The sequence below is a fragment of the Micromesistius poutassou genome (assembly GCF_964030765.1).
Source record: "Micromesistius poutassou genome assembly, chromosome: 19".
In the NCBI taxonomy this organism is placed as follows: domain Eukaryota; kingdom Metazoa; phylum Chordata; class Actinopteri; order Gadiformes; family Gadidae; genus Micromesistius; species Micromesistius poutassou.
Genome location: NC_140289.1, coordinates 1,259,685 through 1,287,653, shown reverse-complemented (window position 1 = coordinate 1,287,653; position 27,969 = coordinate 1,259,685). Strand labels below are relative to the sequence as shown.

The 27,969-nt window shown below is 49.5% G+C and overlaps 2 protein-coding genes across 2 annotated transcripts in view; one reads left to right on the top strand and one right to left on the bottom strand.

Moving 5' to 3' along the window:
• Positions 1-2,982: 2,982 nt before the first annotated feature.
• On the bottom strand, positions 2,983-18,472 carry elp3 (elongator acetyltransferase complex subunit 3). Its single transcript, XM_084483663.1, has 15 exons — positions 18,338-18,472; positions 17,011-17,110; positions 16,546-16,684; positions 16,332-16,402; positions 15,470-15,533; positions 14,855-14,923; positions 14,442-14,596; positions 9,317-9,478; positions 8,950-9,076; positions 6,376-6,569; positions 6,022-6,112; positions 5,464-5,529; positions 4,559-4,786; positions 4,265-4,346; positions 2,983-4,141 (listed from the first exon to the last, which is right to left on the bottom strand). The coding sequence occupies exons 1-15, from the start codon at positions 18,357-18,359 to the stop codon at positions 4,053-4,055; spliced, it is 1,659 nt and encodes a 552-aa protein (XP_084339789.1). The 5' UTR covers positions 18,360-18,472; the 3' UTR covers positions 2,983-4,052.
• Positions 18,473-19,068: 596 nt separating this feature from the next.
• The window catches only part of LOC311364222 (uncharacterized protein), a 25,250-nt gene continuing 16,349 nt past the window's right edge, over positions 19,069-27,969 (top strand). The window contains exons 1-8 of the mRNA XM_084484229.1: positions 19,069-19,096; positions 19,236-19,321; positions 20,399-20,465; positions 21,653-21,746; positions 26,261-26,273; positions 26,512-26,572; positions 26,860-26,952; positions 27,939-27,951. Of these exons, the coding sequence (XP_084340355.1) occupies positions 20,402-20,465; positions 21,653-21,746; positions 26,261-26,273; positions 26,512-26,572; positions 26,860-26,952; positions 27,939-27,951 (338 nt within the window). The 5' untranslated portion in view covers positions 19,069-19,096; positions 19,236-19,321; positions 20,399-20,401. The remainder of the gene's footprint in view (positions 19,097-19,235; positions 19,322-20,398; positions 20,466-21,652; positions 21,747-26,260; positions 26,274-26,511; positions 26,573-26,859; positions 26,953-27,938; positions 27,952-27,969) is intronic.

Sequence of the window (27,969 nt, the reverse complement as noted above, 5' to 3'; positions counted from 1 at the left end):
ACACACACACACACACACACACACACACACACACACACACACACACACACACACACACACACACACACACACACACACACACACACACACACACACACACACACACACCCCTCCCTCTGCTGTGGGAGGAGGAGGAGGAGGAGTGCAGCCCAGCCCTCTGTTCCGGAGCGTTCCATCTGAAGCCGCTATCTGACTGGTGCTGCGCCTTAAGCGGTGAATTAACTTGTGTGTCGCTGGTCGATAGCCGACCGCCACGTCGGCGCCGCGTGACGGACGGCCCTGACGTCACCTGGTCCCACAGAGAGGTGGTGGAAAAGGTGGAGGTGGAGTGAAGGAATTGAACAACAATTAACAAAAGTGTTCAAAAGGATTAAAAAAAAAACACAATAAAGCCCAAAGGCTTGTTTCCATTGTGGTCCTTTAGATGGAAGGGGAGAAACAACACATGGACTAAAGCATGGAGGACAAACACACAGCACAGTGGACTAAAACATTGAGGAACAAAGGGGAATAAAATAAATAAAACAAGGGATAAGTTCCCAAGACACACAAACAGACAAGTAAAAGTACAATATTCTTACAAGGTACAAGGAATTCCTAGTCCTCTTTTGATTTGGTTTATGAGTTGGATAACCATTTTTTTTATTGAAGATTTAAAATGAAAGTAGGAGGAGCTCAACAGTTTAAGGTTTAAAGGTAAGCCATTCCACAAGACAGCTGCCGAGTATAGGAAAGAGTACTTTCCCATACAGCTCTTAAAACGGCAGGGCCTGAAATCAGTGGAACTCCCCCTGGTGGAATAATTGTGTGTGTCACTCATTTTTGAGAAGTAATTTCTTAGGTACTTGGGTGCCAGGTTATTTCTTATTTTGTAGACTAAACGCAGTTTAAGTTGGGAAACTCTCTCCTCCACTCTGAGCCACCTAAGACTGGAGAAGTGGTCAGGAAGAAGATGTGTTCTGGGATGGAGTTTGAGGACCACTCTGATCAGTTTATTTTGACAGATCTGCAGCTTGTCTTTTAGGCCTTTAGTAGTGCCAGTGTACCAAGATGTACAGGCATAGTCAAGATGGCATTGAACTAGGGCATTGGCCAGGATTTTCAAGGTGCTACTATCCAAGAGGCTGGATATTCTTGCCAGGAACTTAGTCCTTTGGCTCACCTTTAAGATGACTCTTTGGGCCATAAATTCCCCTGATAGTTTGTCTAATATACAGCCTAAGTAAGTGACAACTTCCTTGGCCGTGACCTCAACATCACCTACTACTACCCTAAAACCCAAAGACTTTCTTAGTTTGTCTCTGGACCCAAAAAGAATCGACTCTGTTTTGCCAAGGTGGAGAGACAGCTTGTTATCTGTCAGCCAAGAACTGAGGTTAAGAAGTTCTATACTGAGCAGCCTTTCTACCGCTGATTTCTCTTTATGAGAGACTAAAATGGCAGTCGTCTGCAAATAAAAACAGATTGCAGTCTATGGCTGACGGCATTTCATGTACATATAGCAAAAAGAAGAGAGGACCTAAAATACTCCCCTGGGGAACTCCACATGTTAATTTAAGTGGTGAGGACAAGGTCCCTTCCACATCCACCACCTGTTCTCTTCCAACCAGGTATGACCTCACCCACTGGAGAGATGTACCAGAAAAACCCAGGGCTTTAAGTTTGTTCAAGAGAATATCAGACTGAACTGTGTCAAATGCCTTTTGAAGGTCTATTAACACCATGCCACAAAAGTTCCCCTTATCCACCTCTTTTCTGATGAAGTCTGTAAGATAAAGCAGACAGGTATCAGTGGAATGGGCTTTTCTAAATCCTGATTGGAAGTCAAATAAGATGTTCTGCTCTGCTAAATAACTGTCTATTTGCTCATAAATTATTCTTTCAATAATTTTTGAAATTGAACACAAGATAGATATGGGGCGGAAATTACCAGGATCAGATTTGAGCCCCTTTTTATATAAAGGCATAACTCTTGCCACCTTAAATGTATTGGGGAAATGGCTATTTTTAATGGATCAATTTATAAGATGGGTTATGACAGGAGTGATTTTTTTCAGCAGCATCCCTGAGAAATTTAGCTGGGATGTTGTCAAAACCGGTGGCCTTGGAAGGATTCAGGCCTTTGAGTTTTGTTAGTACCAACTCCTCTGTTACTTACTTCTGCACCAGGTTACTTGCAATTGTTGTGAAGAAGCTATTAAAGGTATTTGCCACCATTTTTTTTATCACACGATATGGACCCATTAATATCTAGGCCTATTTTCCTTTGTTTCTGCTTGGGGTTCTCTTTCGTCCCTAAGGGCCTAAGAGTTGCCCACAATTTCTTGGGATCCTTTTTATGCTCCTCAATTTTAGACCTAAAAAAATCATCAGCAGAGAGAACAGAGGTGGTGTTAACAGGTGGAGGTGGAGCAGAGAGAGAGTTGTGGGAGGGGCTAGGGTCTCCTCCATGCGTCACAACTGCACCACTACCCCCTCCTCCCCCCCCCCCTACCAGTCAGTCACGACTTAACTCGCTGAATCCAGGAAATTACCCACAAGTCCTCACCCCCAAGAGGGGAGGGGGTGAGGAGGGAGGGAGGGAGGTCAGAGATGAGAGGGGAGAGGGGCTGAGGGAGAACGGAGAGAGAGAGGGAGAGATGAGAGGAGTGGAGAGAGGAGGATGAGAGAGGAGGGGGTCTCTCTCCATGAAGCCGTTTATTTTACTGTCGGCCGTTTTTCTTCTCCTCCGGTGACAAAGCGGAGCTCCGTAGAGGGGGGGGGGGGGGGGTTTGGTGTGTGGTGGTAGGAGGGGGGTGACGGAGATCAAGGCGGAGTAATTGGTGTCGCGGCAGTCTGTGACACACTCAAAGAACAATCCCCCCGGGGTCACGCGCCGGGGGCGTGCCCCCTGACCGGGTGGGAGTCGCCGACCATTAGCTCAGAGCACAACACTGGAGACACGCGGCGGCGCTGGAGGATGCTGGTCTTTATTCAGGGCGAGGCGTCACCGCCACAAACAGGATTAGGTGCAGCTTCTTAAAGACCTATTTGTGCAGCACATCAAGTCTATTTCCTGCTTCATAAAACATGGCGTGCGTCTGTGTGTGTGTGTGTGTGTGTGTGTGTGTGTGTGTGTGTGTGTGTGTGTGTGTGTGTGTGTGTGTGTGTGTGTGTGTGTGTGTGTGTGTGTGTGTGTGTGTGTCTCGACGATGGTGCGAGGGAACCACCGGGCGGCGTGCCCCCCCCTCCCCCTCGACCAATCAGCGGCCCGCGTCTGGAGACGCTGGTAATCTGCGCCGTGATTAGCCGGGAGGCGTGAAGAAGCCCAATGTTCCCCCCGAGACAAAAGGTTCCGGTTCCGCTGGCAGAACCAGATTTACTTTCAATAGTGGAAGTGGGACACCGCGACACGTGACGTGGGGTTTCTCGTCGCCATGCCAACGGGTTCCACCTTGCGCGGCGGCGACGGTTCGACGAAAAAAAAAAAAGTATAAAATATCTTTATTTTAAACCGGTAGCCGCTGGCAGGCGCGGCGGGCGCGGCTAACAGGCTACAGCTAGCAGAGCGCTTACCTTTCCGTATGTATAGTTAGCTAGCCTCAACGGAGACGGCTAGCTAGGATAGACATTACCCGCGACGGCTAGCTCACCCTCAGGGCTACACCCGGGTAGCGCTCTGGTAGCGCGCGCTAAGTGGAGCGCTAACCCTGACCTTGTGCACAGAGAGCTAGCCCTCAACCGATACGGCTAGCAGGATAGCGTGTTAGCTGCCACGGCTACGGGCTGCTATCAGTTTTAATGTATAAATAGAAGAGTGGTGGAGACAAGAAAAGACGTCTCCAGTCCGCAGTAAACACAGGATATGACATCACTGCTCAACAAAGTCAAGGAGGAACTGAGCAACATTTCAGTTGGCCTTCACACAGTGGCCATCTTGGTTCTGAACGCCGGTGGAGGGGGGTGGGGGGGGGGGGTGAGGGGTGAGGGGGGGGTGAGGGGTGGGGGGGGGTGGAGGGGGGGTGAGGGGTGAGGGGTGGAGGGGGGTGGGCTGGTCTCTCCGGGGGTCCGGGTCAGAGCGGGGCGGCCAACAGGTCCTTCACCATGTACGGCCCCTCCAGCTCATAGCCCAGCTTCCTGTAGTAGTTCCTGGTGCCCACCCCTGAGGAAGAACACACACACACACACACACACGTCAGCATCTCTCACACACACACACACACACACACACACACACACACACACGCGTAGGTGAAAGACCATTCCCTCTCTCTCTCTCCCTCACCAGAGATAACAGCCAGCTTGCAGGATCCATGCTCCTCTGAAGCGATTCGTTCCGCCTCCTCCATCAGCATCGTCCCAAAGCCCTGCACGCACGCACGCGTGCACACACACACACACACACACACAGTTAAAGGTCACTCTACTACTACACATTATACACACTACATTCAACTATGTGTTCAAAGTGATGGTACTGCATCTGTGTGTGTGTGTGTGTGTGTGTGTGTGTGTGTGTGTGTGTGTGTGTGTGTGTGTGTGTGTGTGTGTGTGTGTGTGTGTGTGTGTGTGTGCCTACCTGGTGCTGGAACTTGCTGGGGTCTCGGCTGCTGACAGGAACCACACTGCCGTACACGTGAAGCTCGCGCACGATGGACACGCCCCCCTTCAGCTCCGGGCGAAACGATTGGTCGGAGCAGCGGCGCAGGCGCAGCAGGCCAATCAGGATGTCCTGTTCAGGGTCCTCGTAGGACAGGAAGGTCTCCCACCCGCTGTTAGCCACGTAGTCCCGCCGCACCAGCTCCACCTGAGACAGATAACACCTGGTCAGGTAGGAGGAGTCACCTGGTCAGGTAGGAGGGGTCACCTGGTCAGGTAGGAGGGGTCACCTGGTCAGGTAGGAGGGGTCACCTGGTCAGGTAGGAGGAGTCACCTGGTCAGGTAGGAGGGGTCACCTGGTCAGGTAGGAGGGGTCACCTGGTCAGGTAGGAGGAGTCACCTGGTCAGGTAGGAGGGGTCACCTGGTCAGGTAGGAGGGGTCACCTGGTCAGGTAGGAGGAGTCACCTGGTCAGGTAGGAGGGGTCACCTGGTCAGGTAGGAGGGGTCACCTGGTCAGGTAGGAGGGGTCACCTGGTCAGGTAGGAGGGGTCACCTGGTCAGGTAGGAGGGTCACCTGGTCAGGTAGGAGGGTCACCTGGTCAGGTAGGAGGGGTCACCTGGTCAGGTAGGAGGGTCACCTGGTCAGGTAGGAGGGGTCACCTGGTCAGGTAGGAGGGGGTCACCTGGTCAGGTAGGAGGGTCACCTGGTCAGGTAGGAGGGTCACCTGGTCAGGTAGGAGGGGTCACCTGGTCAGGTAGGAGGGTCACCTGGTCAGGTAGGAGGGTTTACCTGTTCAGGTGAGGTAGTTACCTGGTCAGTGTAGTAACCTGGTCAGTGTAGTTACCTGGTCAGGTGAGGCTAGTTACCTGGTGAGTGTAGTTACCTGGTAGGGTCTGACTTTGTGGTGGATCTCCTGGATGCCCACCTCTCTGGTCCGGACGTCTCGACACTGGAGCGACACGGACGCAAACCAGGGACACAACGACAGCTGTGATACCATCACTTCAACACTAGGACACACACCCCATAGTGTGAGGATGTACGTGTACGTTGGCATGAGCACTCTGTATGTAATACTGCGTATTGCACCGTGTACAGCATGTAATAGGGTCGATGCCCTGTCATCAGGTCACTCCCCCGGTCCTCCAGAGGACCTCCGGGCTCACCTCCCTCCCCATGTCTGATATACAGTACGTTATACAGTACGTTATAGGGTCGATGCCCTGTGCTCACCTCCCTCCCCATGTCTGATATACAGTACGTTATACAGTACGTTATAGGGTCGATGCCCTGTGCTGACCTCTGTTCCCATGTCTGCTATACAGTACGTTATACAGTACGTTATAGGGTCGATGCCCTGTGCTGACCTCTGTTCCCATGTCTGCTATACAGTACGTTATACAGTACGTTATACAGTACGTTATAGGGTCGATGCCCTCACCTCGGTCCCCATGTCCTGCATCCTCTGCAGGGCCAGCTCCCTCAGGTTCCCGTGCTCCACCCCCGAGCTCACCAGGGGCATGGGGATGTCCCTGGGGGGGGGGGGGGGGGGGGAAGAGAGAGAGAGAGAGAGAGAGAGAGAGAGAGAGAGAGAGAGAGAGAGATTTACAATTTAAAAGCAAGAGTAACATTAGGTCAAAGCTGAGGCGTTATAAGAAGGTATAATAATTAATAAGCCAGTGCAGACACAGCATCTTTATAACAACACTGGACGTGGCCCCTGGACGAGCTGGTGGGGCCTGAGCGGACCGCCCGTCTCCGGGAGGCTGCTGGGTAACGTAGTCCCCGGGCTGACCTCTGCACGCGGTACACGCGGGTCCAGGGCGGCACCAGGGCCAGGACGCGGGCCACCAGGTCCACCAGAGCACTGGGGGAGTACGACTTGTAGCGGCCCGTCTTCCACAGCTCGTACAGCCCGGTGCCGCGGATCACCAGCGTAGGGTAGAGCTTGAGGCCGTCAGGGCGGAACGCCGGGTTCTCGAAGAACTCCTGGGGACACACGGAACCACACGGCGGACTGAACACACACAGAACCACACACACACACACACACACACACACACAGAACCACACAGCGGACTGAACACACACAGAACCACACACACAGAACCACACAGCGGACTGAACACACACAGAACCACACACACACAGAACCACACAGCGGACTGAACACACACAGAACCACACACACACACAGAACCACACGGCGGACTGAACACACACAGAACCACACACACACACAGAACCACACACACACACACACACACAGAACCACACACACACAGAACCACACAGCGGACTGAGCACACACACACACACACACACACACACACACACACACACACACACACACACACACACACACACACACACACACACACACACACACACACACACACACACACACACACAGAACCACACGGCGGACTGAACACACACAGAACCACACACACACACACACACACACACACACACACACACACACACACACACACACACACACACACACACACACACACACACACACACACACACACACACACACACACAGAACCACACAGCGGACTGAACACACACAGAACCACGAGGACCGGGTGTGGTGAGGTGTACCGAGGAGTTGGTTGTGTTAGAGAGTAGTTGTGTTAGAGAGTAGTTGTGTTAGTTAGTTGTGTTAGAGAGTAGTTGTGTTAGTTAGTTGTGTTAGAGAGTAGTTGTGTTAGTTAGTTGTGTTGGCTGTAGAGTGAGCGGCCGGCGTGGAGCGGAAAGGAGCTGGTTTGTGTTCAGAGGCTGTGAGGAGGAGATAAGACAGAGAATAACATCCTTTATCAGCCCCGACGCCACACACACACACAGCCTAGAGTGTGTGTGTGTGTGTGTCTGTGTCTGTGTGTGTACACTGGGAGCTATCAGAATACCAATCAGACAGATTTACTAAACAATTAAAACACAAATCAATGAGTTCAGCAGCCTGAGATACAGCGAGAGAGAGAGAGAGAGAGAGAGAGAGAGAGAGAGAGAGAGAGAGAGAGAGAGAGAGAGAGAGACAGGTCTGCAGAGAGACAGGCTGGTCTCTAGACCCAGAGTGTGATTGTGATGTAGGATAAGAGGCGGGGGCGAGAGAGAGAGAGAGAGAGAGAGAGAGAGAGAGAGAGAGAGAGAGAGAGAGAGAGACTGAGTTTGTTCTACTGATGCTCTGATAAGAGAGTGAGGGAGGGGGGAGAGACGAGGATGTTTTAGGACCTCATGGATACACACACACACACACACACACACACACACACACACACACACACACACACACACACACACACACACACACACGTACCTCCTGAGTAGTGAGCACTAGCAGTTATTACTGTAGAACACAATGCTTCAGAGACAAAGACATTCTATTTCCTATCGGTGACTCAGGACCCAGAAAACACACTGACACACACACACACTCTGAAAAGATCCAATTTAAAGTCTGTTAACCCTCTGACTCTGAAGCGCTGGCCACACACACACACACACACACACACACACACACACACACACACACACACACACACACACACACACACACACACACACACACACACACACACACACACACACAGTATTGATCCTGTACTTGGATTGATGAGGGTTCATGATGGAGGGATGAGTGGATGAGGGTTAGTGATGGAGGGGTGAGGGTTAGTGATGGAGGGGTGAGGGTTAGTGATGGAGGGGTTAGTGATGGAGGGGTGAGGGTTAGTGATGGAGGGGTTAGTGATGGAGGGGTTAGTGATGGCGGGGTTAGTGATGGAGGGGTTAGTGATGGAGGGGTTAGTGATGGAGGGGTGAGGGTTAATGATGGAGGGGTTAGTGATGGAGGGGTTAGTGATGGAGGGGTTAGTGATGGAGGGGTGAGGGTTAGTGATGGAGGGGTTAGTGATGGAGGGGTGAGGGTTAGTGATGGAGGGGTTAGTGATGGAGGGGTTAGTGATGGAGGGGTTATTGATGGAGGGGTTAGTGATGGAGGGGTTAGTGATGGCGGGGTTAGTGATGGAGGGGTTAGTGATGGAGGGGTTAGTGATGGAGGGGTGAGGGTTAATGATGGAGGGGTTAGTGATGGAGGGGTTAGTGATGGAGGGGTTAGTGATGGAGGGGTTAGTGATGGAGGGGTGAGGGTTAGTGATGGAGGGGTTAGTGATGGAGGGGTGAGGGTTAGTGATGGAGGGGTTAGTGATGGAGGGGTTAGTGATGGAGGGGTTATTGATGGAGGGGTTAGTGAAGGAGGGGTTAGTGATGGAGGGGTGAGGGTTAGTGATGGAGGGGTGAGAGGTGAAGCGGTGTGTGACGGAGGTGTGTGACGGGGGTGTGTGACGGGGGTGGGGGTGCGTACGATGAACTGCTCCACGTCGCGCTCCATGCCCACGTTGGGCAGGTCGGGCATCATGTGGGAGACCACCTTGAAGCCCGCGTCCTTCGCCTGGTGGAACGACTCACACACCGCCCGCACCGTGTGGCCCCTGAGAGAGAGACACACACACACACACACACACACACACACACAGAGAGAGACAGATAGAGACAGAGACACACACACACACACAAAATTACGAGCCGTTCCATCATCGATGCACTTGAGAAAACAAGCGGGGGTCTGTCTGCATCATGTACACGTGGGGGGTCTGTGTACGGCCCCCGCTGTGTGGCTGCCCCCCGGGCCCCTGCCCCCCCCCCCCCCCCCCCCACCCCTGCTGTGTTACCTGTTGGTGTCGCGGGCCACGTCCTCATACACGCTCTGCACCCCCACCTCCAGCCGGGTGCAGCCGTAGCTCAGCATGTCGCTGAGGTGGCGCTTCAGGCAGTAGTCGGGACGCGTCTCGATGGTCACGCCCACGCACTTAGTGCTGCTCACCTCAGAGTACCTACGGGAGACACACTTAGCACTTAGTGCTGCTCACCTCAGAGTACCTACGGGAGACACACTTAACACTTAGCACTTAGTGCTGCTCACCTCAGAGTACCTACGGGAGACACACTTAGCACTTAGCACTTAGTGCTGCTCACCTCAGAGTACCTACGGGAGACACACTTAACACTTAGCACTTAGTGCTGCTCACCTCAGAGTACCTACGGGAGACACACTTAACACTTAGCACTTAGTGCTGCTCACCTCAGAGTACCTACGGGAGACACACTTAACACTTAGCACTTAGTGCTGCTCACCTCAGAGTACCTACGGGAGACACACTTAACACTTAGCACTTAGTGCTGCTCACCTCAGAGTACCTACGGGAGACACACTTAACACTTAGCACTTAGTGCTGCTCACCTCAGAGTACCTACGGGAGACACACTTAACACTTAGCACTTAGTGCTGCTCACCTCAGAGTACCTACGGGAGACACACTTAACACTTAGCACTTAGTGCTGCTCACCTCAGAGTACCTACGGGAGACACACTTAGCACTTAGTGCTACCAATACAGTACAAGTACTGATGGACTAACTACTAATACTACACTAACTACTAGTCCTCCTACATTAACCACAGTTCAACAAACATAGTATTACTACTACTACACTAACTACTAGTACTGATAGACTACTAAACTAACTACTACTACTTATACTAACTACTAGTACTGATAGACTAACTACTGCTACACTAACTACTAGTAATAATAATAATAATAATAATAATAATAATACATTTTATTTGTAAAGCACTTTTCAGAAAATAATCTCAGTGCTAGAGAAACCGAAAAACAAAATCACAAAACACTAAGGGGCAATAACACATTCAAATCCAGGGATAAAAGACATGAATAAAAAACAGCTAAAAGGGGAGTTGAAGTGCAGATTGAATCATGAACAATCGAAGGACAACTTAAGAACGTCGGTGTGGCGGCGGTCTTAGGAGGGCACGGCGGCGGCGGCGGCGGCGGTGTGGACGACGTGTGTCAAAAGCCGCTGAAAGGTCGAGGAGGATGAGCAGGGAGGGGGATCCAGAACGGGCAGAGATGAGAAGGTCATGGGTCCCCCTCGACAACGCTGTCTCTGTGCTATGGGGCCGGTGCGCAAACCACACTGGAATGTTTCAAACAGCGAGTGACCTTGGAGACGTTCCCGTAGCTGCGCAGCAACGGACTCTTCAAGCATTCCTCGGACAGGAAGGGAAGACGGGAGATGGTAGTTACTGCTACACTGACTACTAGTACTGCTACACTAACTACTAGTACTGATAAGACTACTTAACTAACTACCACTACTTATACTAACTACTAGTACTGATCGACTTAACTACTGCTACACTGACTAGTACTGCTACACTAACTACTAGTACTGATAGACTACTTAACTATCTACTACTACTACTTATACTAACTACTATTTAACTACTAACTACTATTTAACTAACTACCACTACTTATACTAACTACTAGTACTGATCGACTTAACTACTGCTACACTGACTACTAGTACTGCTACACTAACTACTAGTACTGATAGACTACTTAACTAACTACTACTACTTATACTAACTACTAGTACTGATCGACTTAACTACTGCTACACTGACTACTAGTACTGCTACACTAACTACTAGTACTGATAAGACTACTTAACTAACTACTACTTATACTAACTACTAGTACTGATAGACTTAACTACTGCTACACTGACTACTAGTACTGCTACTGACTACTAGTACTGCTACACTAACTACTAGTACTGATAAGACTACTTAACTAACTACTACTTATACTAACTACTAGTACTGATAGACTTAACTACTGCTACACTGACTACTAGTACTGCTACTGACTACTAGTACTGCTACACTAACTACTAGTACTGCTACACTAAGTACTAGTACTGCTACACTGACTACTAGTACTGCTACACTAACTACTAGTACTGCCACTAACTACTACTCAGTAACTAAGGAGCCTCTTGGTCCAGGGTGCCTCCAGGTCGTCGGGGTTGTGAACCCTCAACCGTTCAGCTCTCACCAGACCCTCGGTGCAACTAGGTGCTTCTAATCTAAGATAAGCCTGAGTGTAAGGGGGACATCATCTCCACCCACCCCCCCCCCCCCCCCCCCCAACAGATGTGTGTTTGGCGGACAGTCCGCGGACCAGCTGCCGCCGCCGCCGCTCATTACGCACGAGGACACACAATCATCACCGCTAACTCTGCAATCCAACCCGGGCGCGCCGCAGCCAATCAGAGCTGTCTGCTCACGCGGCCGGTGGCAGAAAGCCATTTTGTCGTCGGCGGCGCGGCGGTCAGGCCTGAAGCGCCGTCACATCGGGTCTGAGCCCCGATGGAAATCATTAAAACAATACAGAGGTCTCCGCCGGCCACCGCCGCCAGCCGCCGCCGCCGCCGTCGTCGTCGTCTGTCCAGCTGCTCCGGGGGCGTCATCCCCGCCCCGCGGCATGCTGGGTAGGGGCCCCGGTGTCTGGTGTACACCAATTACACGCTGGTCTTAATCAGATGGCAGCTAATGAATCGATAAGAACTCTATTATCACAGGTGATTAGACACCGAGATGGACTGAGGGCCGCACACCGTAGAGAGACACACACACACACACACACACACACACACACAGGCATACAGAAACACACACACACACAGGCATACAGAAACACACACACACACACACACACACACACACACACACAGGCATACAGAAACACACACACACACACACACACACACACAGGCATACAGAAACACACACACACACAGGCATACAGAAACACACACACACACACACACACACACACACACACACAGGTATACAGAAACACACACACACACACACACACACACACACACACAGGCATACAGAAACACACACACACACACACAGGCATACAGAAACAGAAACACACACACACACACACACACACACACACACACAGGCATACAGAAACACACACACACACACACACACAGGCATACAGAAACACACACACACACACAGGCATACAGAAACACACACACACACACACACACACACACACACACAGGCATACAGAAACACACACACACACACACACACACACACACAGGCATACAGAAACACACACACACACAGGCATACAGAAACACACACACACACACACACACACACACACACACACAGGTATACAGAAACACACACACACACACACACACACACACACAGGCATACAGAAACACACACACACACACAGGCATACAGAAACAGAAACACACACACACACACACACACACACACACACACACACACACACACACACACACACACACACACACACACACACACACACACACACACACACACACACACACACACACACACACACACACACACACACACACACACACACACACAGGTATACAGACTCACATTCACAAACACGGTTCTGGTACAAACGGTCCCATCAGGGAAGGAAGCCTCAGGCAGTAATATCTACACACAGATACGAGGTGTGTGTGTGTGTGTGTGTGTGTGTGTGTGTGTGTGTGTGTGTGTGTGTGTGTGTGTGTGTGTGTGTGTGTGTGTGTGTGTGTGTGTGTGTGTGTGTGTGTGTGTGTGTGTGTGTGTGTGTGTGTGTGTGTGTGTGTGTGATCTCGCAGGTTGGGGGGCTGGCGGTTTGGGGGAGAATGATGTCTGATTGGTTGAAGGTGATCTCGCCAGTGGGCGGAGACACGTCACACACACACACACAAACACCCATTAAAACACACACACAAACACACACACTGTTCCCTAGGGCAGAACTCTCCACTTCGACAACTGGAACACACTGCCATCTGGTGGCCACCACCAGAACTGTGAATGGTTATGTGTGAGTGTGTGTGTGTCTGTGAGTGTGTGTCTGTGAGTGTGTGTCTGGGTGGTTTGACCAGCCGTTCAGATGTTTATCTGCTGTTCATCATGTGGTTCAGAGCGCTGTGACCAGGAGGAGATCAGAAACGTCTGAGATGAATAAAGGTCTTCTTATATAACTGACGTTAATGATAACCAGTACGGCAATGTTATTGATAACCAATAAGTCATGTTATTGATAACCAGTACGTCATGTTATTATTAACCAATATGCCATGTTACTGATAACCAGTATGTCATGTTATTATTAACCAATATGCCATGTTATTGATAACCAGTACGTCATGTTATTATTAACCAATATGCCATGTTATTGATAACCAGTATGTCATGTTATTATTAACCAATATGCCATGTTATTGATAACCAACAGGTCATGTCATTGATAACCAGGGTTTTGTTTGCCAAACGCATAGTTGCTAACTTCCTCAGCAACCTACCTCTTAGGGACTAAACCGTTAATAGGAAAGTGTTGCCCGAAACCATTTCACCTACATAGTAAGCTCATTGTATGGAGTAAGTTATTAAACTCCATAGTACTAGCAAGGTAAGGCTGACTGTTTCCCAACAACAAAGTCTGGCTGAGTCCTTATTACCCACATGGTTAAAAGGCTCTAGGGCTGTTGTAGGTCCATATTATGCCACATGCTTCCTGGATATTCATGGTCACACGACCAAATTCAGTCTTCTTTGTCTTTTTTACACAATTAGCATTCAGAGTTAGTGCAGTACTGCCTCCGAATGTAAGGGTGTGGAACATCGCTGGACATTTAATGGCTCACAAATATTTTCTTTAACAACCCTGTTACTTTTACATATGTGATAAGATTCTGATAAGAGTCATGTGGCCATGTTATTATTAACCAGTACGTCATGTTAACGACAACCAGCAGGTCATGTTATTGATGAGTAACAGGCCATGTCATTGATAAGGAATAATTCCCGTTTTCAATCACCAGTACAGAGTCATGTTATTATTGCCCAGTAGGCGAGGGTCACCTGACGGCCTCGGCCACGCTGTTGGAGGTGTGTCCTGAGAGGGCGTCGTGGAGGTTCCTGATGAAGTAGTCTCTGTACTCCTCCGCCAGCGCCATGAAGGTCCCGCCCATCACGATGAACTCCACCTTGTCCACGCTGTGGCCCAGCTGCTTCAGCTTCAGCGCGTCAACACGGCAATTAACACAATCAACACGGCAATTAACACAATCAATACACCAATTAACACAATCAACACACCACCCAATCAGCACATCAATCAGGAGATAAATGAACAAATCAACATAAAAACTATTTAGCACATCATTCACCGAGCAGTATATGAATTTGCCAATCAACATGTCAATTAACCAAACAGCACATGCAACAATGTCCACATCAGCACATGAATCAACCAATCAGCTCATCTCTCTCACCTGCTCGACGCGGTGTCGGGTCTGAAGGAAGGGGTCGTAGCGCGCCCGGATCGCCCTCATGGAGGTAGGCTGAGAGAGAGAGAGAGAGAGAGAGAGGGAGAGGGAGAGGGAGAGGGAGAGGGAGAGAGAGAGAGAGAGAGAGATATGAGTCAGTCCTCCAGGTGAGTAAATGTTCCCCAGATGTTCTCGTCAGCTGAGCTCTTATCTTTTAATGGAGCGAGACGCCGCTGCAGCGTGAGGGGTTAGAGCCGCGTTCCGTAGCGTGTGCTTAGGATAGGGATAGGGTTCATTGTAGGTGACACAGGGTCAGGGTTAGGGGATAGGCTCATTTTGTACCTAGGGTTAGCTGATACAGGGTACCTAGGGTTAGCTGATACAGGGTACCTAGGGTTAGCTGAAACAGGGTACCTAGGGTTAGCTGAAACAGGGTACCTAGGGTTAGCTGACACAGGGTACCTAGGGTTAGCTGACACAGGGTACCTAGGGTTAGCTGATACAGGGTACCTAGGGTTAGCTGATACAGGGTACCTAGGGTTAGCTGACACAGGGTACCTAGGGTTAGCTGATACAGGGTACCTAGGGTTAGCTGACACAGGATCAGGGTTGTGAACTCACCTCATACCCGGTGTAGGACTGGGTGGAATACTCAAAGTCTGAGTCCGGACCCCCAGGGCAATAACTGACCAACCACAAGAAGAACATACCACATATTAATATGAATTAATAATATAGTAGACATAAATATAGCATCTACATCAATATAGAAGATATTAATATAGTACATATAAATGAAGTAGATATTAGTAACGTATCTACATCCATAGAGTAGATATCTAGTAGATAAATATAGTGCAAAGGCCAGGGCGATTTGGCTGAAAGACATATCACGATATAACTTGATCATATTGATCGATATCGATAACTTGAGAATTGTAATGACCTAAAAAGACTAGGAATTACCATGGTGGATTTAAACACTTCTGTTTAACACTTAATATGACCTTCCACTGTTCTTCATTGATAAATACTCCAATGTCGATAGAACAATGAAAAACACTCAAATATTGTAAATAAGTACGGAACCGTGTTTGTGTAACAAACCCAGCTGCTAGATTCGGTGGTCCAGTCTCTTATCGATATATATTATGTTTTATATTGATATTGATCAAAAGTCTATCAAGATACGATAAATTATTGTTTTATTGCCCAGGCCTAATAGTGCATCAGCTGTAGCTCTCACGGTAAACGTATATCCATATGCATTCCATTCTTTACATACAGATCAATAAATCTGAATGAACCAGGTCAGTCCTGTATCTGCCTCTCTGCAGTAGCTGTAGTATGTGTCACTGGACATTTAATTAATTATTAAGTGTACGGAAGCGTGCCCATTACATTAAACTGAAAACAAAAAATATTTTATTTAAATATTGTACACATGGAGCTGATGTGATGATGTGTTATTAAGCTCACGCACACACAGATGTTCCCGGTGAAGCTGATGTGCGGACAGCGATGAGGCTTACACATCACAGCCACCACCGCAATCTGGAACCAGAGGACACACATGTTACGCGCGCACACACACACACACACACACACACACACACACACACACACACACACACACACACACACACACACACACACACACACACACACACACACACACACACACACACAGTTCTCACCCCGCTGGCGGTGCGGATGGGCTTGGCCTTGAGTTTGGGCACCAGGGCGCGGCGGTACTGCGGCGGCACGGCGGCGATGATGTCCACCAGGCGGGGCTGGGAGGACAGGCCGTACTTAGCGGAGGTCTTAGTCTTCACCCTGGGGAGACGAGGGGAGAGACGGGGGGGGGGGAGACAGAGGGGAGACAGGGGGGAGACGAGGGGGGAGACGAGGGGAGAGACGGGGGGGGGGGAGACAGAGGGGAGACAGGCGGGAGACAGGGGGGAGACGAGGGGAGAGACGGGGGGGGAGACAGAGGGAAGACGGGGGGGGAGACAGAGGGAGAGACAGGGGGAGACACGATGAACCCACAAGGACGACCTCCAGATGAACCAGATTCATGCTTCCACAACTTCTCTGACTTAGAGCGAGGGGGGGGGGGGGGGGGTTATGAAGGTAACCATGGTTACCAGGGGGACTCTTACTTGTTGAGGTTGATGTCCCTCCCCTCCTCGTGGGCCTCCACCAGCTGCTGGATGACATCGGACACCGTCATCATCATCAGCTCAGCGCGGCTCAGGTCAGCTGGAGAACGCAGCGTTCAGGTATTACGGTAATGATATTACACATTATACAGGTATTACGGTAATGATAGGTTCAGGTATTACAGTAATGTTACAGAAGGTTAGGTTAGGGTATTACGATAATGTTACAGAGGGTTAGGTTTAGGTATCACGGTAACGTTACAGAGGGTTAGGTTTAGGTATTACGGTAATGATATAAGGTTTGAGATAGTAGATTAGTTTAGGTATTAGAGTAGAGATGGTTAGTTTAGGTATTAGATTAGAGATGCTTCATTTAGGTGTTAGGTTAGAGATGGTTAGTTTTGGTAGAAGGTTAGAGATGGTTAGTTTTGGTAGAAGGTTAGAGATGGTTAGTTTTGGTAGAAGGTTAGAGATGGTTAGTTTAGGTAGAAGGTTAGAGATGGTTAGTCTAGGTAGAAGGTTAGAGATGCTTCATTTAGGTGTTAGGTTAGAGATGGTTAGTTTTGGTAGAAGGTTAGAGATGGTTAGTTTTGGTAGAAGGTTAGAGATGGTTAGTTTAGGTAGAAGGTTAGAGATGGTTAGTCTAGGTAGAAGGTTAGAGATGGTTAGTCTAGGTAGAAGGTTAGAGATGGTTAGTTTTGGTAGAAGGTTAGAGATGGTTAGTTTTGGTAGAAGATTAGAGATGGTTAGTTTAGGTAGAAGATTAGAGATGGTTAGTTTAGGTAGAAGGTTGGAGGTGATCAAGTTTAACATTTGGACCCATAATATTATTCAGTCATATTCAGACTGAACGGAGGGACCATGTAACCCTAAACTACTTTAGGTGTAGGTTCATTAAGACATGAGAAGATGAAGGGTTAAGGTTAGGATTCATGTTAACATATAACAGGTCTATTATGAAGGGTTAAGGTTAGGATTCATGTTAACATAGCAGGTCGCTTATGAAGGGTTAGGATTCATGTTAACATAGCAGGTCGGTTATGAAGGGTTAGGATTCATGTTAACATAACAGGTCGGTTATGAAGGGTTAGGATTCATGTTAACATAACAGGTCGGTTATGAAGGGTTAGGATTCATGTTAACATAGCAGGTCGGTTATGAAGGGTTAGGATTCATGTTAACATAGCAGGTCGGTTATGAAGGGTTAGGATTCATGATGACAAGTTGGAAGGGAGTTAGCATTAGCAACAAGCTACACAGCCACACAGTTAATAACCAGTTAATAACCTGACATTACTCCGGAGAGAGAGAGATATCATAGACTCACTCTTCTTCTTCGGCTTCCCCATGTCGTGGTCCGATGAGGTCGTCTGGTTTCAGGAGGTGTTATGAGTGTTAAAGAGCGTAATGAGAACCAACAACACGAACAATATCAACACAACACGAACACACACGCTGAGCCGTACGGCGGGAGCAGCTGTCGTAAAACGGAATACGCCACTTTATACTTTATATTTCACTTTGCACTTATCTTTAAGGTTTCAAACTTAGAACATTTAAAATAATAATTTGTTTTTGTAGATGATTTAAACGTGCGGGTGAATATGGAATGACGAACGTGTAAAAATAATACATTCTTGTTCAATTTAACAAATTCTTAACTTCTTGTTTTATCATTTAAAAACATTTGAAACCTCATATAGCATAGTTCATATTTAAAACAAGAAACGTTCATGAATTGTTTGCGTTATGCAATGATTTCAACCTGCGTGTTTGGAGCATAGATATACAACTTCCTAGATATACAATTTTATATATCTATAATAGATCTACAACTTCATAGCTCTACAACTTCATGGATCTGCAACTTTATAGATCTACAACTTCATAGATCCATAATTAATAGATCTTCATCTTCCTAGAGCAGTAACGTCCTAGATCTACAGCCCATGTGGATGGGCGTGAGGCTGCAGCGCCCCCCGCTGGGTGCAGATCTGCCGTCTTCAGCCTCTAAACCCGACGGCAGCAAATCCCCTTCGAGCTCCGATCAGGAAACACAACAGGTGGAACCCAGCGGCCGTCATTCGTAAGTCTTCACACTTCACCCCTACCCGTGTTCAGCGCCTCCTGTCCGGTCCCCTCGACGTGTCGGACACACTGCCAGAGAGAGAGAGAGAGTTTGTGTTAGTTTGTGTTTAGTGCGTAATGGTGTGTGCGTTCCGCAGAGCCGAGGTGGACTGAAGGTGTCTGCGGTAGGACGCCCTGCGAGGTACGGGAGAGAGGGGACACGAGCTGCGTACTTCCCTCCCCGGTCAGAGCCGTGCATAACACACACACACACACACACACACACACACACACACACACACACACACACACACACACACACACACACACACACACACACACACATCAGAAACACACACATATCCGAAAGACACACACGTTAGAAACACACGTCACCTGTAACCGGGCACGTTGTTCCTGCACGGGACGTCCCGTATCTGATTAATTAATGACCCGTCGGATCTGTGCGGACGATGCGCTCCTGACGTGGAAGTTCCGTGTTCACAAACTTAACGGAAAAAAAAAAATATATATATATATATATTGTATGAGTGGGTGCTATGTATATATACATTGTGTGTGGGTGTGTTGTAGTGGTGTGTTATACTGGTGTCACCCCCCCAGTGAGACTCTGATCTGTGTTATACTGGTGTGTTATACTGTTGTGTTATACTGCTGTTTTACTGGTTTGTGTTATACTGGTGTGTGTTTATACTAGTATGTTATACTTGTGTGTTAGTGTTGTGTTATACTGGTTTGTTAGTGTTGTGTTTTACTGGTGTGTGTTCTAGTGGTTTGTGTTATGCTGGTGTGTTAGTGTTGTGTTCTATTGGTTTGTGTTATACTGGTGTGTTAGTGTTGTGTTATACTGGTGTGTTAGTGTTGTGTTATACTGGTGTGTTAGTGTTGTGTTTTACTGGTGTGTGTTCTAGTGGTTTGTGTTATACTGGTGTGTTAGTGTTGTGTTATACTGGTGTGTTAGTGTTGTGTTATACTGGTGTGTGTTCTAGTGGTTTGTGTTATACTGGTGTGTAGTGTTGTGTTATACTGGTGTGTTATACTGGTGTGTTAGTGTTGTGTTTTACTGGTGTGTGTGTGTGTGTGTGTGTGTGTGTGTGTGTGTGTGTGTGTGTGTGTGTGTGTGTGTGTGTGTTTTACTGGTGTGTGTGTGTGTGTGTGTGTGTGTGTGTGTGTGTGTGTGTGTGTGTGTGTGTGTGTGTGTGTGTTTTACTGGTGTGTGTGTGTGTGTGTGTGTGTGTGTGTGTGTGTGTGTGTGTGTGTGTGTGTGTGTGTGTGTGTGTGTGTGTGTGTGTGTGTTCAGGTCATGGAGGAGCTGAACCACGCCAACGTAAAGGTGGCGGTCCGCCTCCGGCCAATGAACAGGAGAGGTGAGACTCTCACTCACTCACTCACTCACTCACTCACTCACTCACACACACAGACACTCACTCACTCACTCACTCACTCACTCACACAGACACTCACTCACACAGACACTCACTCACTCACTCACACAGACACTCACTCACTCACTCACTCACTCACTCACTCACTCACTCACACAGACACTCACTCACTCACTCACTCACTCACTCACTCACACAGACACTCACTCACTCACTCACTCACTCACTCACTCACTCACACAGACACTCACTCACTCACTCACTCACTCACACAGACACTCACACAGACACTCACTCACTCACTCACACAGACACTCACTCACTCACTCACTCACACAGACACTCACTCACTCACTCACTCACACAGACACTCACTCACTCACTCACTCACTCACTCCTCCTCTGTTTGTTATTGTTGAGTTATAGTTGTAAAGATATTGTTAGTTATTTTCCGTGTGTAAAACGACCGTCGTTCGCGTTCGTCTCAGGTGACAGTTGAGTGGGAGCCGTAGGGAGTGGAGGGTGTGACATCACTTCCTGTCACAAGCGGGACAGAAAGCCACACAGCACTGAACATGTCAACAGGTTTCCATGGTAACGAGATGCTGCGGCAGGCGGCTGTTGTCCTCAGCGGTCTGGGGGAGTATTATGGGATGGCAGCCCCGTGAGGGCGTGGCCGGGACGAGGCCTACGGTCTCAGTCAGACAATACGACTTTATCGATGCAATAACCTGCGGGCAGCACCGCACACACACAGAGATAAACGACAACACAACGAGCTGAACAACGGAGACGCACAACCGGGAGGGAGGAGGACACAGGTTAGAATAACAGACGGACACACAGGGCGATGACTGCTTCCTGTGCACTTCCTGGTTCCAGAAGGCAAAGGAGTGTGTGGAGACCTTTGAACCTAACTTCTCAGGGATGTTTGTCCAAGTAAAACGATGAGTCAGGCTCACTCACTCACTCACTCACTCACTCACTCACTCACTCACTCACTCACTCACTCTTTATGTGAATTTCCTGGAGAGGAGCAGTTTATCTCCAGAAATCCATGGCTGTTTGTCTGTGTCTGTCTGTATGTCTGTCTCACTCTCACTCTGTCTGTCTGTGTGTCTGTCTGTGTGTGTCTGTGTCTCTCTCTCACTCTGCGTGTGTGTGAGCAGAGAGGGAGATGAAGACGAAGTGTGTGGTGGAGATGAGTGGAAACCAGACTCTGCTTCACCCGGCCAACCTCAACCTTAGCAAGGACGACCCCAGGTACAGCCCTACCCCACCCTACCTCCATCACACCTCCATCACACCACCACCCTACCCCCATCACACCTCCATCGCACCTCCATCACACCCCCACCCTACCCCCACCCTCCCTCCACCCTACCCCACACTACCTCCACCCTACCCCACCCTCCCTCCACCCTACCCCCACCCTACCTCCATCACACCTCCATCACACCACCTCCCTACCCCCACCCTACCTCCATCACACCACCTCTCTACCCCCATCCTACCTCCATCACACCACCTCCCTACCTCCATCACACCACCTCCCTACCCCCACCCTACCCCACCCTACCTCCACCCTACCTCCACCCTACCTCCACCCTACCTCCAGCCTCCACCCTATCTCCCTCCTCCTCCTCTCCCTCTCCTCTCCCTCCTTACCTCCTCCTCCTCTCCCTCCTCTCTCCCCCTCTCCCTCCTCCTTTTTCCTCCTCCCCCTCTCTCCTCCTCCTCCTCTCCTTCCTTACCTCCTCCTCTCCCCTTCTCCTCCTCCTCCTCCTCTCCCTCCTCTCCCTCCTTTCTCCCCCTCTCCCTCCTTTCTCCCCCTCTCCCTCCTCCCTCCTCCTCCTCCTCCTCCTCCTCCTCCCTCCCCCTCTCTGAACAGAGGGAGTGTTTGTCCTGCCTCTCCTCTAGTTTTCCGTTACCTAAACAAAGGCTTCTCTTATCCGCCGTTCCCCGGGCCGAGCGGACGGCTGGCTGACCGTTAGTAGAGTTAGAGGAGCAGCTGGAAGGTTCTGGGTTCCGTCCCCAATGTCCTCAGTCTACCTGTACACATCCTAGAGCCAGATGACCCCTGACCCCTACCTGCTCCTTAATGACCTGTCTCTGTACTGTCTAACCCCTACCTGCCCCACAGCGAGGTGTATCTGATTCGCTGTCAGTTTGTCTGAATCAAAGCGAGTGATAAATGATGGGTGTCTGATGAAGAGAAACTTCTTTTTAGGACACGTCGGCCAGCAAAATATTTGATTTAATATTAGAGCATGATCATGGGAAAGTACAGGCAGCAAAGTTACCAAGGATACATTCAGTGAGACAATGGGTGAACAAGATTGTTATAGGGAAACGTTTGCATTGTGGGTAGGGAATATACAGATAACAAAGGTAAGTGGGAGGGACCATTCTGGAGCATTTAGGATTGGCGGGAGAGGAAGTTAATTTGCAATACACTATGGGGGAAGTGGACATGTCTGCAAGTCTGTAAGACAGGGCTGCAATACAGTCAAACAAATCTACACAACAAAGAAGTCAGTCGATTGGCCTGGCCTCAGTATCAGACTCTGTGGCTCCAGTGGGAATGCAAATCTGAACTACCTTGTCTCAGTTAGAGAGAGGAAGGGTGGTATCTTAAGGTCCAAGGAGAATGTAAACAGTTCCTTTTAGATTGACTAGTAATTATATAAACAAGGTTAATGTTAGGGTTTATAATTGTGTACTATAGTTATGATTAATATTTCCACGACGGTGTCTGAGTGCGGGGATGAGGAATCATGAGCCGTGATGTTCAGACACGTCGCCTGTCTGTGGGCCCAGGCAGGTTCTGCAGTGTTGGTTCAGAGCTGTGTCTCCCTCCTCCTCACCCCTATCTCCCCTCAGCACACACTCCCCATTCACCTGCATGGAGCAGGGAGGGAGGGAGGGAGAGAGGGGGGGGAGGGAGGGGAGACAAATGACTTGTCTGTGTTCTCGAGAAAGTCAAATATTTCAGATTCCCCTTTAAGTGTGTGTGTGTGTGTGTGTGTGTGTGTGTGTGTGTGTGTGTGTGTGTGTGTGTGTGTGTGTGTGTGTGTGTGTGTGTGTGTGTGTGTGTGTGTGTGTGTGTGTGTGTGAGTGAGCCCAGACATGTTCCACTGTTCGCCCCGTGGGCCTGAACAGGTCCTACAGGATCCTACTTTCACTCTCCCGTTTGAGGACCTAAGAGAGAGACCGTGTACTGTCTGAGGACCAGAGTGAGAGCTCCTCCTATCTGCTGGTTCAGCCGAGAGGAGGTTTCACCCGGAACCTCCCGCTGGCCGAGGACTCTGCTAAAGGAGCGCAAAACCAGCAGGGTTTGGTGCTAGCTTGGGGCTAGCTTGGTGCTAGGTTGGTGCTAGCTCGGGGCTAGCTCGGTGCTAGCTCGGTGCTAGCTCAGGGCTAGCTTGGTGCTAGCTCGGTGCTAGCTCAGAGCTAGCTTGGTGCTAGCTGGGTGCTAGCTGGGTGCTAGCTCAGGGCTAGCTCGGTGCTAGCTGGGTGCTAGCTGGGTGCTAGCTCGGGGCTAGCTTGGTGCTAGCTCAGGGCTAGCTTGGTGCTAGCTCGGTGCTAGCTCAGGGCTAGCTTGGTGCTAGCTCGGTGCTAGCTCAGAGCTAGCTTGGTGCTAGCTCGGTGCTAGCTGGGTGCTAGCTCAGGGCTAGCTCGGTGCTATCTGGGTGCTAGCTCAGTGCTAGCTGGGTGCTAGCTCGGTGCTAGCTCGGTGCTAGCTCAGGGCTAGCTCGGTGCGCGCCAGTGCTCTGCAGTGTCGGGGAACATGAGTTTTTTCCCCTGGCACGTGGGAGGCTAGTACCCAACATGCACCTGGGCAGCGTGAGCCTGAGTGGCAGCAGGCAGGGGCGTGGCGCCCTCAGGTATACAGGCGTGCTCCTGCTGAGTCATGTGACCCCCGCCCCCCTTCCCCTCCCCCCCCCCCCCCCCCTCTTCTCTCTGGTGGGTGTGGTTCAGGATCAACCTGAAGAACATCTCCCGTAAAGTCAGAGCTGTTCAAACACGACCAGCAAACACAGGCACAGGAACCGCCTCAGACCGCCGGGCCGTGGCCCCCTCTGATAGGAGGAGAGGTGGGGTTGTTTGGTCCGGGTTTGGGTTCCTCTGATTGGTCCAGAGAACATGTGTTTGTTGGGTCACATGGCTCCTGTCGGGGCCTGTTCATGTGTTTTCAATGTTTCCCATAGAGCGACCTTTAGTGAGGAACCAGCTTGTTGCCAGGGGCATGTTAGCCTCCTGTTAGCCTGCTGCTCTGTTAGCCTCCTGTTAGCCTGCTGCTCTGTTAGCCTCCTGCTCTGTTAGCCTCCTGTTAGCCTGCTGCTCTGTTAGCATCCTGTTAGCCTGCTCTGTTAGCCTCCTGTTAGCCTCCTGCTCTGTTAGCCTCCTGTTAGCCTGCTGCTCTGTTAGCCTCCTGTTAGCCTGCTCTGTAGTCTCCTGTTAGCCTCCTGCTCTGTTAGCCTCCTGTTAGCCTGCTCTGTTAGCCTCCTGTTAGCCTGCTCTGTTAGCCTCCTGCTCTGTTAGCCTCCTGTTAGCCTCCTGCTCTGTTAGCCTCCTGTTAGCCTGCTCTGTTAGCCTCCTGTTAGCCTGCTTCTGTTAGCATCCTGTTAGCCTGCTCTGGTAGCCTCCTGCTCTGGTAGCCTCCTGCTCTGTTAGCCTCCTGTTAGCCTGCTGCTCTGTTAGCCTCCTGCACTGTTAGCCTCCCGCTCTGCTAGCCTCCCGCTCGGTTAGCCTCCTGCTCTGTTAGCCTCCTGCTCTGTTAGCCACTTGTTAGCCTCCTGCTCTGCTAGCCTCCTGCTGTATGATATGACAGTAAATACCTTCTGACTCCGGCTGGTCTGCTGACATTCTAAACATTCAGTCCAGATCTCATCTTCAGAGAAACTCAAGCATTCATAAACTCACACGGAACACGGAAACTGATAAGTTCATAAACTCCCTTAGACCCATTAAACCACAAACTCACTCATGTTTGCCTCTGACACACTGCTGCTTTTCACAGTGTGTGTGCGTGCGTGTGCGTGTGCGTGTGCGTGTGCGTGCATGTGTGTGCGTGTGTGTGAGATGTTTGTTTTACTGCATATTGGATGATGTGACGGTCTGTAATAAAGGAACGTATTCCGTTGCCTTCCGCACGTTGTTTTTTTTGGAAAATAAAAAAAAAAACCGACCGGCGTAATGAGGCTCAACGGAGCCCGGGGGATGATGTCACTGTGGACAACGCATCCCATAATAGTCCCGGAGATGTGCACCGGAGGAGGGGACAGATTGGAGGTGTTTTAAACGGCACCCCGATCTGAGACGCCATCTCACCCCTCCCCGCACCTCGCCCCCCATCGCCTCCATCGCCTCACTCCAGACTGATCTGCAGAATCAGAACATCTGATGATTGTTTCACTGCGATTAGAGGAGGAAGCTGTCTGAGTCCTTAATGCTGTCGTCAGCCCTGATGGGGAGGAGGAGGAGGAGGAGGAGGAGGAGGAGGGGGGAGGCGGGGCGGGGGGGGGGGGGGGGGGGGGAGCAGTCTTCATCGACGGCCCCCCGGCCTGATAGGAGGAGGGGGAGTCGTTAGGCAGATGTTATTCACCACAGCATGGTACACCAGGACCTGGGACATCTCAGTCACCATGAAATAAATAGAATGAATGAATTGAATGGAACTTCCACTAACTTGTGCTCTCTCCCCTCTTTCCTCTCCTCTTCCCTCTCCTCTCTCTCTCCTCTCTCCCCTCCTCTCTCCTCTCTCCTCTCTCCAGGACCCAGCCTAAGGTGCGTCCTGATATCAGAGAACATTACATGTTTATAACCAATATATAACAATGTTTATAACCAATATATATCAATGTTTATAACCACTATATATCAATGTTTAGAACCAATATATATCAATGTTTAGAACCAATATATATATCAATGTTTATAACCAATATATGTATCAATTGTTTATAACGAGGTGCTACTGCGGCCTCATATCTGACCTCTGACCTCTGACCTCTTTGACCTGCAGGTGTTTGCCTACGACCACTGCTTCTGGTCCATGGACGAGTCGCAGACGGACGTGTACGCAGGTGAGCACACCTTTTACAAACCCACCTGACCCCGATCGACCAATCAGCAACCAGCGCTCCCTGGGACCTACCCAACCTACCTAAGCACCAACCCACCTGGGATGAAGTTGTGTGTTTTGTGTGTCGTTAGTTGATGTGTGTGTATTGCTGTGTGTTGTGTTGTTTGTTATTGTTGTGTAGTGCTGTGTTGTGTTGTTGTCTCATCAGTGTGTGTGTGTTGTGTAGTCTGATCAGTGTGTTGTTGTGTAGTCTGATCAGTGTGTTGGTTGTATGTTGTGTGTCTCCAGGTCAGGACGTTGTGTTCCAGTGCCTTGGAGACAGTCTCCTTGACAACGCCTTCCTGGGATACAATGCATGCATCTTCGCCTATGGACAGACAGGTGTGTGTGTGTGTGTGTGTGTGTGTGTGTGTGTGTGTGTGGTGTGTGTGGTGTGTGTGGTGTGTGTGTGTGTGTGTGTGTGTGTGTGTAGGCCTGTCGCAATAAGCAATGAATCAATTTGATCAATTTAATGAGCTTGATCATTTTGCCGGCCGCGATAATTCCCATTTGCATATAATATTATTTTTCTCGTGCCTCTCTCTATCAAAGAGACTGGATGACAAGAGTTTTCACTCCGGAGCATCGGAGTTAACCCTCGAGTTGTGTCAGTCACTTGTCAGCCGCATGGTCTCTGTGTGGGGAGGCAGAGCCCGTCTATACCAGGTGTCCCATTCTTTATACGCCCATGGTCTTACGCCCGTCTTCCGCACGTAATCTTCCTAATATACATTCTCTGCCAGAGTGCAGCATGAGAGCCCCGTGAGGACTAGCAAGCCAGAGAAAACGCTAGTTGAGATTTGGAGGAATAAAAAACAAAGATGGAATTGGTTTCGAAGCCGAACGCGACAGCTGCCGTGTGGGAGCACTTGGGGTTCAAGCCGAATGACCGCGTGAAACCACTATGTCTCATTTGTTGTAAAACAGTAGCAACTAAACGCGCCAATAAGACAAACATACATCTGCACCTAAAGCATAATCATCCGATGCAGTTTTCCCCTGCTGCGGAAAAAAAAGGATAAAATCATGGGAAGTCTCCGTCTTCCCGACAGTCCACAATCACTGGGGCGTTTAGTCGACAATCAGTCAAACAAAGTACAAACAGGACAGTCCAAATGGTGCACACAGACAGTGTAGTTCGCTTCATGTCGTTTTTATTTCAATTGTATTTATTGTTTTTAGCTGTTTTGTTTATTTATTTTGGATATTTAAAATGTCTTTGACAGTTTATTGATCTTTGAAAGGTGCACTTGCATTATTATGCCATTATCGTTATATGAGTTGAAAATGGTCTCAAAACGGCAATATTTAACAATTATTCGCTGAAGGACGGAGCCTGAGGTGAATATTGTTTTAGTA